At 49.4% G+C, this 10,996-nt stretch overlaps 1 protein-coding gene across 2 annotated transcripts in view; it reads right to left on the bottom strand.

The window, feature by feature from the left end:
• The window catches only part of LOC143019517 (serine/threonine-protein kinase N2-like), a 16,139-nt gene extending 5,410 nt beyond the window's left edge, over positions 1 to 10,729 (bottom strand). For both annotated transcript variants that reach the window (XM_076175200.1, XM_076175201.1), the window contains exons 1-3: positions 10,533 to 10,729; positions 1,547 to 1,954; positions 641 to 1,009 (exon numbers count right to left, since the gene is read on the bottom strand). In XM_076175200.1, coding sequence (XP_076031315.1) covers positions 641 to 1,009; positions 1,547 to 1,939 — 762 coding nt within the window. In that variant the 5' untranslated portion in view covers positions 1,940 to 1,954; positions 10,533 to 10,729. The remainder of the gene's footprint in view (positions 1 to 640; positions 1,010 to 1,546; positions 1,955 to 10,532) is intronic.
• Positions 10,730 to 10,996: the final 267 nt, after the last annotated feature.

The following is a 10,996-nucleotide window of genomic DNA, read 5'->3' as shown; positions in this document are numbered from 1 at the left end:
TAAAAACGCATATTCCTCGAAATATTGGTCGGTGATCTTTATCTAGTCCTTTTAACTAGTTCATATCACCTGAAAATTGATTTGTCATTGTCAAGCATTTTGTCACCTCAGTTAAAGAAGTCATCAATCTATCCATCTATCACGTTACATACTTTGGTAAATCTATTCGTCAATCAGGAGATTTTTGGAGGCGGGTAGAGTCCTACCGACGGAGAGTGAGTTCGTAGTGAGACGAGATTACATTAAATTCTCATTATTATAAAGTAGCACCGTTCCATCCCTCTATGAAGGCGTTGTCGCATTGGGCTATTTTTCCTCCAATTATTCGGCGGGACCACCCACCTCCAGGACTATTTTCCGCCGTAAAATGACTATGGCAAACTGTTTTCTCAATAATGTACATAGAATGCATCTTGATATGGTGAAGGGAAAATAGCTTTCCTCCAGCATTCCCAAAAGCTGTGGATTGCAAACTTGCTCCAACAGTCGAAGGAAAAACAGCTCAGTGTGATAACACCTTGAGAGAAGGTAAACCCGTCTATCGTTGAATCCTGTGGTAGGCTACAGGGTCCTGAAGTCCATTCCACGTGTACAAACACAAACCCACAAAGGAAATTACTCATTAAGAACACGAAATCACCTTGCCAGTCAACATGAGGTACATCAGGACTCCTAGGCTCCACCAATCTACGGCGTGCGTGTAGCTCGAGTCTGTCAAGACTTCTGGAGCCAGTAACTTCGGCGACCCACAGAAGGTTCCTGTGTAATCTCCAAGTTGGATGTTGTTCTTGCAGAGTCCGTAGTCCGCTAACTTGACGAACCCTTCGGAATCTACCAGAACGTTCTCCGGTTTCAGGTCTCTGTAGATGATGCGGTTCCTGTGGAGGTAGTCCAGAGCAAGGACGATGCACGCGGTAATGAAAACTACCTGTGGTTCGAGTAGGTGTTCCTTGATGTAGTTCGACAGGTTCCCGCCTGACGAATACTCCATTACAAAGAACACGTGACTCTGGAAGCAAGTAGGTGGACTTGAGATAAATTTGACTAGTTTGTACTCAGCTAGCACATTTTAAACTAGCCTGTCCTCGACTAGCTTGTCCTCATTGTCATGTCTCCAACGACCACATCTTTAACTAGCAAGTCCTCAACTAGTACATCCACAACTAACACATCCACGAATAGCACATCCTCAACTACTACATCCCCAATGAGCACATCCTTATCTAGCACATCCCCAACTAGCACATTCTCAACCAGCATATCATCAACTAGCAAATTATAAGATAGTATATCCTCAATCGGTATATTCCCACCAGCATATTCTCAATCAGTATATCCTCAAATTCTTCCATTCATCTGGTTAACCCTTACGATGAAAAGTTTAGTCAATAATGTTCAATGACTTTTAGGATGCTTTTGCGGTTGTGACCAATAAAATACTGTGCACTATATTTTACCACATTTCTAGAAGTTCTCTATAAGAGCAGACTGATAACACTATTTTCTCTGCCTTGTATTCATTCATAGATCGACAAACTCAACTTACTTGTGTCTGGAAACAACCGAACAGGCTGACGAGGAAAGCGAATTTTTCCACACTCGCCAGATCGAAGACTTCCCTCTCGGTCATCATACTCGCGACCCTGTCCTGGTCACCAAAAAGATCAGCTTTCCTGATCGACTTGAGAGCAAACAACCCTCTGGTGGATTTGTGCCTCCCAAGGATGACCTTCCCGTATCTTCCTTTGCCTAGGACAGACAACAACTCGAAGTGGTCAAGGCTGATACTACGACTACAGGTGGACGAAGTAGGGTCTCCTCCGAAGACTCCTCCAGACTGATCAGGATCATCCGGGGAATGGTGCTTGAGGTCTTCATGATGATTGGGCGGGATACAGATGATCCGAATACCAGTATCTGCCACTTGTGAAGACTCCATGGAGTTCCAATTGTTCTGTGTGGAAAACATATATAAGGACCTGGGTGGTAGCTAGATGCCTACGCCATGAGGTGCTGAGTAGCTGCGGCTGAAGCCGTAGTCTTTGCCATATACGCTTTGGGGGACCGTTGGGGAAGGTAACAGTCACGGCCGGGAATCGTAGAAGAGTGCGGGACTCGAATTTGTAAATAGGAGGATGTGAGAACCGCACGCTTCCGATTGGCCGATTGCGCCACTAATGCACATCATAAAGACTTAACTATCCAGGAAAAACATACCGTACATCGATCTAAACGCTCTTACTTGTAATTCATCTAATAGTTTCATTGTTTTTTCAAGGTTAACATTTACGCTACCTGCCGCCATACGATTGCATTCAGCTGTGGAAAACACGGCAATGAAAGAATCAACATATAAACACCAGCATCAGCTGGGAGCGTACGCCAGGGGCCACGTTGCTTCACTTACGCGCCGACACTAGTCCCCACGGTTTCTCCGACCAAGCTTCCATGCAATCACACCTCCCATCCCTAACAGCTCTCGACAGGATCGGTCAACTTGACCTAACCACGAGTTAACGCGGGTCATTCGTCTCCTTCACCAAGGGTTGTCTCTTATGGAGTCAAGAACCCTGTGAGTGGGAACCAACACAAGGGAAGCTTGCCACACGCCCATATAGCCTGAGTTTACGTTCACGATTTGCACTGGTACCTGGTCTAAACCGAGTCTCACGAGACAGTATCTTGTTTGATACATAGACATCCCAGCGAGAACTAACGGTTCTCTGAAGGCATTTGATACCAAAGAAGTGGAGACGACTCCTCAAATCTGACATGTCCATGTCTCGCAGCCGTTCAGCAAAAAAGGGGACACAAGGGGCTTGATTTTTCGGATCTTAATCTTCCTAGGACAATGTACCAAATATGGTCAATTTATTTTTTTCATTCTATCTAACGCCAGACGAGTTCATTCGTCACACACACAGACACACACGCACAAGCACACGGACCCACACACATCCGCACCCCCCCACACACACATACACACGCACATGCACATGCACACACACTCCGATAAATATATTAACGTCTTCACCGAGTGGAAGAATACAATGCACATTAAAAACAATCTTTATAAAATAAAAAGACGAGAAGGGAGGGAAAGTGAAAAGCTAAGGTGGAATGAGTTACATAAGTAAACAGTTAGAAATATTATGAAGATATTTACTTCGCAAAAAACCGCTTATGTACACAGAAAAAGGTGACGACATGCAAAGTTGAACAAACCTTGAGGGAAGTAATATGACAAAGATTTGAGATAAAGAAACAAAGGAGAGAATGATAATATAAAGAAGTCGAGAGAGGTCGAGGGGAGATAAAAGTTGGAGCAACAAGGAAAGTGGAAAGAGGAGGAAATAGGAAGAGAGAGGAAGAGAGGGAGAAGGGGGTTGGGCAGGGAGAATGGGGGAAGGGAAGAGGAGGAGGAGGTGAAGGGGAGGGGGAGTGGGAAGAGGAGGAGCAGCAGGAAGAGGAGAGGAGGAGGAAGAGGAAGAAAAGGAGGAGGAAGAGGAAGAAAAGGAGGAGGAGGAGGAAGGAAGGGCAGGAGGAGGAGGAGGAGGAGGAGGAAGGAAGGGCAGGAGGAGAAAGGGAGGGGGAGGAGGAAGGGAGGGGGAGGACGAGGAAGAGGAGGAGGAGGAGGAGGAGGAAGGGAGGGGAGGAGGAGGAAGAGGAGGAGGAAGAGGAGGAAGAGGAGGAAGAGGAGGAGAAGAGGAGGAAGAGGAGGAAGAGGAGGAGGAAGAGGAGGAAGAGGAGGAGGAAGAGGAGAAGGAAGAGGAGAAGGAAGAGGAGGAGGAAGAGGAGGAGGAAGAGGAGGAGGAAGAGGAGGGGAGGAGGTGGAAGAGGAGGGAAGGAGAAGGATGAAGGGAAAAGGGAGAAGAGGAGGAGGGGAGGAGGAGGAGAAGGAAGAGGATGAGAGGGAGAAGAGGAGGAGAAGGAGGAAGGAAAAGAGGGGGAAGAGTGGAGGAGGAGGGAGAAGAAGAGGAGGAGAAGGAGGGGAGGAGGAGGGAGAAGGAGGGGAGGAGGAGGGAGAAGGAGGGGAGGAGGAGGGAGAAGGAGGAGGAGAAGGAGGGGGAGGAGGGGAGGAGGAGGGAGAAGGAGGGGAGGAGGGAGAAGAAGAGGGGGAAGGAGAGGGAGAAGAAGAGGATGTAGAGAGGAAGGAGGAAGAGAGGGAAAGGGGGAGTAGGGAGAAAAGAGGAAGAGGAGAGGAGGGAGAGGGGGGGGAAGTGGGGAAAGTGGGAAAGGAGGGTGAAGAGAAAAAATGAGACGGAGGGAGAAAGGAAGGGGGGAGACGGGGAGAAAGGGAGGGAGGGAGGGGGAGACAGGGAGGGAGGGAGGGGGAGACAGGGAGGGAGGGAGGGGGAGACAGGGAGGGAGGGAGGGGGAGAGGTGAGAGGAGGAAGAGAAGTAAAAAAAGGGTACAAGGTGGAAAGGGAAGAGAGAAGGGAGACTGGTAGAGAGAAGTAGAGGGAGAGAGAGGGAGAGATAGAGTAGAAAGAGGGGAGAAGAGAGGGAGGAAGAGGGAGAAGGGAAGACGAGGGGGGGAGAAGAGTTACGAGAGGAAGAGAGCAGGAAGAGAGGGGAAGTAATGTCCAACCATAATGCAGGATTTAATCATTTTAAGTTAGGAAAGTTACAGAAAACAGCAGTTAACCTCCTTTGTGGATTAACGGGTTATTAACTGATTAATGCATTTATTAAAATTAAAATAATTAATTGTGCCGACAGCACTGTACGAAGTAGAAACATGAAACATAAGGGAGGAAGAGAGGAGGAGTTTGAATGTGTTTAAGATGAGGTGCCTGAGAAGTATGATAGGGCTTACTAGGCTGGATAGAGTGAGAAATGAGGAGGTGAGGAGGAGGACAGGGTTGGAAAGGGAGTTAGGAGATACGGTTGATGAAAGCTTATCGGGATGGTTTTGACACATGGAAAGAATGAGTAAAAAAAGGCTAGTCAAAGAAGTGTGGAAGGCAGAGGTGGAAGGAGTGAATATGAGGGGACGACCTAGGATGAGATGGATCGATGGGGTAAAAGAGACATTGGGAAAGAGGGAAGTGTATGTTGAGGAAGGACGTGAGAGGATAAAAGATAGGGGTGAATGGAAAATGGTTGTGTATGGATGATGCTTTGATGAATGAGGGGGAGTGGGTGGGGGATGGGTGATGAGGGAGTATGTATGAGAAATAGATTGACGCAGCCCGAAGGGATTTCTCCCCGTCATCATCTTTTCTGCACGAGGGGACGGAGAGGAGGTCGCCGATTTAATGAAGCGGCCCTGCTTTGGATGTGTTATGTCTTGCAACACTGATTCTGACCCAGGGAGGGCAGTGAACAAGATGCAGGGATGACCCATCATCCAGGAGGTGCCAAGATACGAGGGAGGGAAGAGGGTAGAGGGTAGTGGAGTATGTAGGGGATGGAATGGGTGGCAGTGGTTTCTATCCCTTTGTTTTTTGGCTACCACCCTTGTAAGGGGGAAAAAGCTTTTTGTATATGTATGTAAAGTAATTAAAGTAAATTACAATTAATAAAAAATAATATTAAAGTAAATAACTAGGACACAGTAAACATTCCTGAATGGTATTTTAGTTAATGTTGTCGTAGACTGTCGTTAACCAGCTCTTCTATCCTATTTACTCTCGAAAAAGAAAGGGGGAAAGGGGAGAGGGGGAAAGAGGGAGAGGGGGAAAGGGGCTGAGGGGGAAAGGGAAAGAGGGGGAAAGGGAAAGAGGGGGAAAGGGAAAGAGGGGGAAAGGGAAAGAGGGGGAAGGGAAGAGGGAAAGGGGGAGGGGGGGAAAGGGAAAAAGAGGGGAAAGGGAAAGAGGGGGAAAGGGAAAGAGGGGGAAAAGGAAAGAGGGGGAAAAGGAAAGAGGGGGAAAAGGAAAGAGGGGGAAAAGGAAAGAGGGGGAAAAGGAAAGAGGGGGAAAAGGAAAGAGGGGGAAAAGGAAAGAGGGGGAAAAGGAAAGAGGGGGAAAAGGAAAGAGGGGGAAAAGGAAAGGGGGGGAATGGGAAAGAGGGGGGGAAGGGGAAGGAGGAAGGGAAAGAGGGGGAAAGGGAAAGAGGGGGAAAAGGGAAAGAGGGGGGAAATGGGGGGAAAGAGGGGGGAGGGAAAGAGGGGGAAAGGGAAAGAGGGGGGAAAGGGAAAGAGGGTGAAAGGGAAAGGGGGAAAGGGAAAAGGGGGGGAAAGGGATAGAGGGGGGAAAGGGAAAGAGGGGAAAGTGGAAAGGAGGGGGAAAGGGAAAGAGGGGGAAAGGGAAAGAGGGGAAAGGGAAAGAGGGGGAAAGGAAATAGGGGGAAGGGAAAGAGGGGGAAAGGGAAAGAGGGGGAAGGGAAAGAGGGGGAAGGGAAAGAGGGGGAAAGGGAAAGAGGGGGACAGGGAAAGAGGGGGAAAGGGGAAGAGGGGGGAAAGGGAAAGAGGGGGAAAGGGAAAGGGGGGGAAAGGGAAAGAGGGGGAAAGGAAATAGGGGGGAAAGGGAAAGAGGGGGAAAGGGAAAGAGGGGGAAAGGGAAAGAGGGGGAAAGGGAAAGAGGGGGAAAGGGAAAGAGGGGGAAAGGGAAAGAGGGGGAAAGGGAAAGAGGGGGAAAGGGAAAGAGGGGGAAAGGGAAAGAGGGGGAAAGGGAAAGAGGGGGAAAGGGAAAGAGGGGGAAAGGGAAAGAGGGGGAAAGGGAAAGAGGGGGAAAGGGAAAGAGGGGGAAAGGGAAAGAGGGGGAAAGGGAAAGAGGGGAAAGGGAAAGAGGGGAAAGGTAAAGAGGGGAAAGGGAAAGAGGGGAAAGGGAAAGAGGGGAAAGGGAAAGAGGGGGAAAGGGAAAGAGGGGGAAAGGGGAAGAGGGGGAAAGGGGAAGAGGGGGAGAGGGGGAGAGGGGAAGAGGGGGAGAGGGGAAGAGAGGAAAGAGGAAGAGGGGAAAGGGGGGAAAGGGGAAGAGGGGGAAGTGGGAAGAGGGGGAAAAGGGAAGAGGGGGAAAGGGGAAGAGAGGGGGGAAGGGGAAAAGAGGGGGAAAGGGAAAGGGGAGAGGGGGAAAGGGGGAAGAGGGGGGAAAGGGAAGAGGGGGAAATGAAAGAGGGAGGGAAGGAAAGAATGGGAAGAGGGGAAAGAGAGGAGAAGGGGAAAAGGGGAAGAGGGGGGAAAGGGGAAGAGGGTGTAAGGGAGAAAGGGGAATGAGGGGGAAAGGGTGAAGAGGGGGAAAGGGTGAAGAGGGGGAAAGGGTGAAGAGGGGGAAAGGGTGAAGAGGGGGAAAGGGGGAAAAGGGGAAGAAGGGAAAAGGGGGAAAGGGGAAGAGGGGAAAAGGGGGAAAGGGAAGAGGGGGAAAGGGGAAGAGGGGGAAAGGGGAAGAGGGGAAAAGGGGAAGAGGGGGAAAGGGGAAGGGGGGGGAAGAGGAAGAGGGGGAAAGGGGAAGAGGGGGAAAGGGGAAGAAGGGAAAGGGGAAGAGGGGAAAAGGGGGAGAGGGGAAAAGTTAAAGAGGGGGAAAGGGGAAGAGGGGGAAGGGGAAGAGGGGGAAAGGGGAAGAAGGGGGAAGGGGAAGAGGGGGAAAGGGGAAGAGGGGGAAAGGGGGAAAGGGGAAGAGGGGGAAAGGGGGAAAGGGGAAGAGGGGGAAAGGGAGAAAGGGGAAGAGGGGAAAGGGAGAAAGGGGAAGAGGGGAAAGGGGAAGAGGGGAAAGGGGAAGAGGGGAAAGGGGAAGAGGGGGAAAGGGGAAGAGGGGGAAAGGGGAAGAGGGGAAAGGGGAAGAGGGAGAAAGGGGAAGAGGGGAAAGGAGAAGAGGAGGAAAGGGGAAGAGGATGAGCTTATATCGTGACCTTTCACCACTGTTTCGAAAAAATTCACGTCAACTTTGACGTCACATTACCACCAAAACAAAACAAACTAATAATAAACTAGACTAAAATAAATTTCTCTCGCCAGCTTTACGTTCTACCACAATGAAGCACATTCAGAGTCTCTAAGATCCTGGTAGGAATGATGTATGAAAAAATAAGAAAACATTATACTTATACATACATACGTATATACATACGTACATAATACATGCATACATGTATGTATGTATGTATGTATGCATGTATTCATATATATATGTACGCATGTATATACAGTATGTACGCCTGTATATGTGTATATATATATATATATATATATGTATATATATATATATATATATATATATATATATATATATATATATAAGCGTGTGTGTGTGTGTGTGTGTGTGTGTGTGTGTGTGTGTGTGTGTGTGTGTGTGTGTGTGTGTGTGTGTGTGTGTGTGTGTGTGTGTCTGCGCGCGTTTGCGTGCGTGCGTTCGTGCATGTGTTTGCGCGTATGCATACATACATAAACCGAATATTTAAAGAAAAGTTAAAGAGACAATTTTGCTAAAACCTCTGATCGTTCAGGTGTGTTGGACTCTAACAGTGTTTACTTTTCAGAATCTGCGGCGCTCCGGCGCAAGAATAACCAGAGGAAAATATTTAACAGGCCAAGGGGGAGGAGGAAGAGGAGGGAGAGGAGGGAGAGGAGGGAGAGGAGGGAGAGGAGGGAGAGGGTGAAGAGGAGGGTGAGGAAGGAGAGGAGGGAGAGGAGGAAGAGGAGGGAGAGGAGGGAGAGGATGAAGAGGAGGGAGAGGGAGGAGAGGTAGGGAGAGGAGGGAGAGGAGGGAGAGGAGGGAGAGGAGGGGGAGGAGGGGGAGGAGGGGAAGGAGGGAAAGGAGGGAGAGTGGGAGAGGAGGGAGAGGAAAGAGAGGAGGGAGAGGAGGGAGAGGAGGGAGAGGAGGGAGAGGAGGGGGAGGAGGGAGAGGAGGGAGAGAAGGGAGAGGAAAGAGAAGAGGGAGAGGAGGGAGAGGAGGGAGAGGGAGAGAAGGGAGAGGAAAGAGAAGAGGGAGAGGAGGGAGAGGAGGGAGAGGAGGGAGTGGGAGAGGAGGGAGAGGAGGGGGAGGGAAGGAGGGAGAGGAGGGAGAGGAGGGAGAGGAGGGAGAGGAGGGAGAGGAGGGAGAGGAGGGAGAGGAGGTAGAGGAGGTAGAGGAGGTAGAGGAGGAGGGGAGGGAGGGGGAGGAGGGAGAGGAGGGAGAGAAGGGAGAGGAAAGAGAAGAGGGAGAAGAGGGACAGGGGGGAGAGGAGAGAGTGGGAGAGGAGGGAGAGGAGGGAGAGGAGGGAGAGGAGGGAGAGGAGGGAGAGGAGGGAGAGGAGGGAGAGGAGGGAGGGGAGGGAGAGGAGGGAGGGGAGGGAGAGGAGGGAGGGGAGGGAGAGGAGGGAGGGGAGGGGAGGGGAGGGAGGGGAGGGAGTGGAGGGAGGGGAGGGAGGGGAGGGAGGGGAGGGAGAGGAGGGAAAAGAGGGAGAAGTGGGAGAGGAGGGAGAGGAGGGAGAGGAGGGAGAGAAGAGAGAGAGGAGAGAGAGGAGAGAGAGGAGAGAAAAGAGAGAGAAGAGAGAGAAGAGAGAGAAGAGAGAAAAGAGAGAAGAGAGAGTAGAGAGAGTAGAGAGAAAGAGGAGGACAAGTAGGGTGTGAGGAGTGAGGAACGAGTGAGGTGGGGAGTGTCGAGGGGAATAAAGAGAGGAATGAAGAGTTGATTGACGGGGAAGTTAGGGGGGAGTGTGTGGGGAGTGAGTAGGAATGTAAGGGGGAGTCAGGGGGCCAGGGAAGTGGGGAAGGGGGAGAAAGGGAGAGAGGGAGGGAGGGGGAAGAGGGGCGGGGAGAAAATGGGAGAGGGGCAAAGGGATAGAAAGAGAAGTAGAGAGAAAGAGGGGAAAGGGTGGGAAAGAGAGGGGAAAGAAAGGAGGGAAATAAAGTAGAGGGGTGAAAGAGGGGAAAGGGGGAGAGGATAGAGAGTGGGAGAGGGCAAAGGGGGAGAAGCGGAAAGGGAGAGATATGAGGAGTTTGGGATGAAGGGGGTTTTGGATGACGGGTTGTTACGGGTTGGGAGTAGGGGTTGTGAGTGGTGCCTGGGAGTGGGGATGGTGGGAGTGTTGGGAGTGTGGTAGTAGGGTGGTGGTGGGACGGAGTTGGGGGATGGTGGTGATGGTGTAATAGTGTTGGAGTGCTGCTGGTGATGGTGGTGGGGAGGTGGTGGTGATGGTGGTGAGGGCAAGGTGGTAGTTGCTTAGGTCTACATCACCGTGTTTGCAATTTTGATCTTTACTACCTATCTAACTACATTATTTAGCGTACTCTATGCCATATACTTCCTTTTAATTCCCCAAAAACCACCAGCTGTTATTCATCAATAAAGGATAATCTATAAACTCCACAGTTTCAAGATCTAAAAACCCAATTCAATTGCGTGCCACTCAGTAACTATGTACTCCATGTAGCACATCACAACTATTTTCCATTTTTATGAATTGAATATATTTTTATAAAACAGCAGAAAAATGAACAAAAGGCACAATTAAAAAAAAAAAATCAACATACTAGTATACCCCTGGAAATATTTTTCAAATTAAAAATTGTACTACAACGTACTGTACAATAGTACTGTTGTACAAAAGTAATGTACACCAGTTACATCCTTTTACAACATCTTAAAATCAGATTGCATCAAAACACCACATACCTTGACTTTTTAACTCATTTTCGAAGTTCCAAATTTCCTTCATCTAAACGTAAATAAATATACATAATAAACTCGAGGAAGATACTTTCATAACAGTAGCCCTCGTATCCCAGTTCTAAGGTTCCAAACTCTGTCGAATGAACCCAAGATTTCAACTTATCTTGGTCCCTTCTAACCCACTCCGTCCTTAGCTTTGATCACACAGAACCGCACTCACCTCTTTATGTTGACAAGAACATCCAACAATAAGCCAGGAAAGCTCGCTGAACGATCTGTACTCGTGAGCACGCAAACGAACGCATAAACTTCGTAGTTCGGTCAACAGATGTCGCTAGTGTTGCGTAGTGTATCGTCTGCTTGTTGATGTCGTGAAACTGATGAGTTGATAAACATAAAATCAAATACGATATTCAACAACTGGGACACTGAGTTGTGCACACGAGAAAACAGCAAATTCTGTAAGA

The sequence above is a fragment of the Oratosquilla oratoria genome, chromosome 37 (assembly GCF_046742065.1).
Source record: "Oratosquilla oratoria isolate Oo_2021 chromosome 37, ASM4674206v1, whole genome shotgun sequence".
Lineage (NCBI taxonomy): Eukaryota > Metazoa > Arthropoda > Malacostraca > Stomatopoda > Squillidae > Oratosquilla > Oratosquilla oratoria.
The sequence above is the reverse complement of the archived record's forward strand: the minus strand, read 5'-3'. Positions and strand labels throughout refer to the sequence as shown.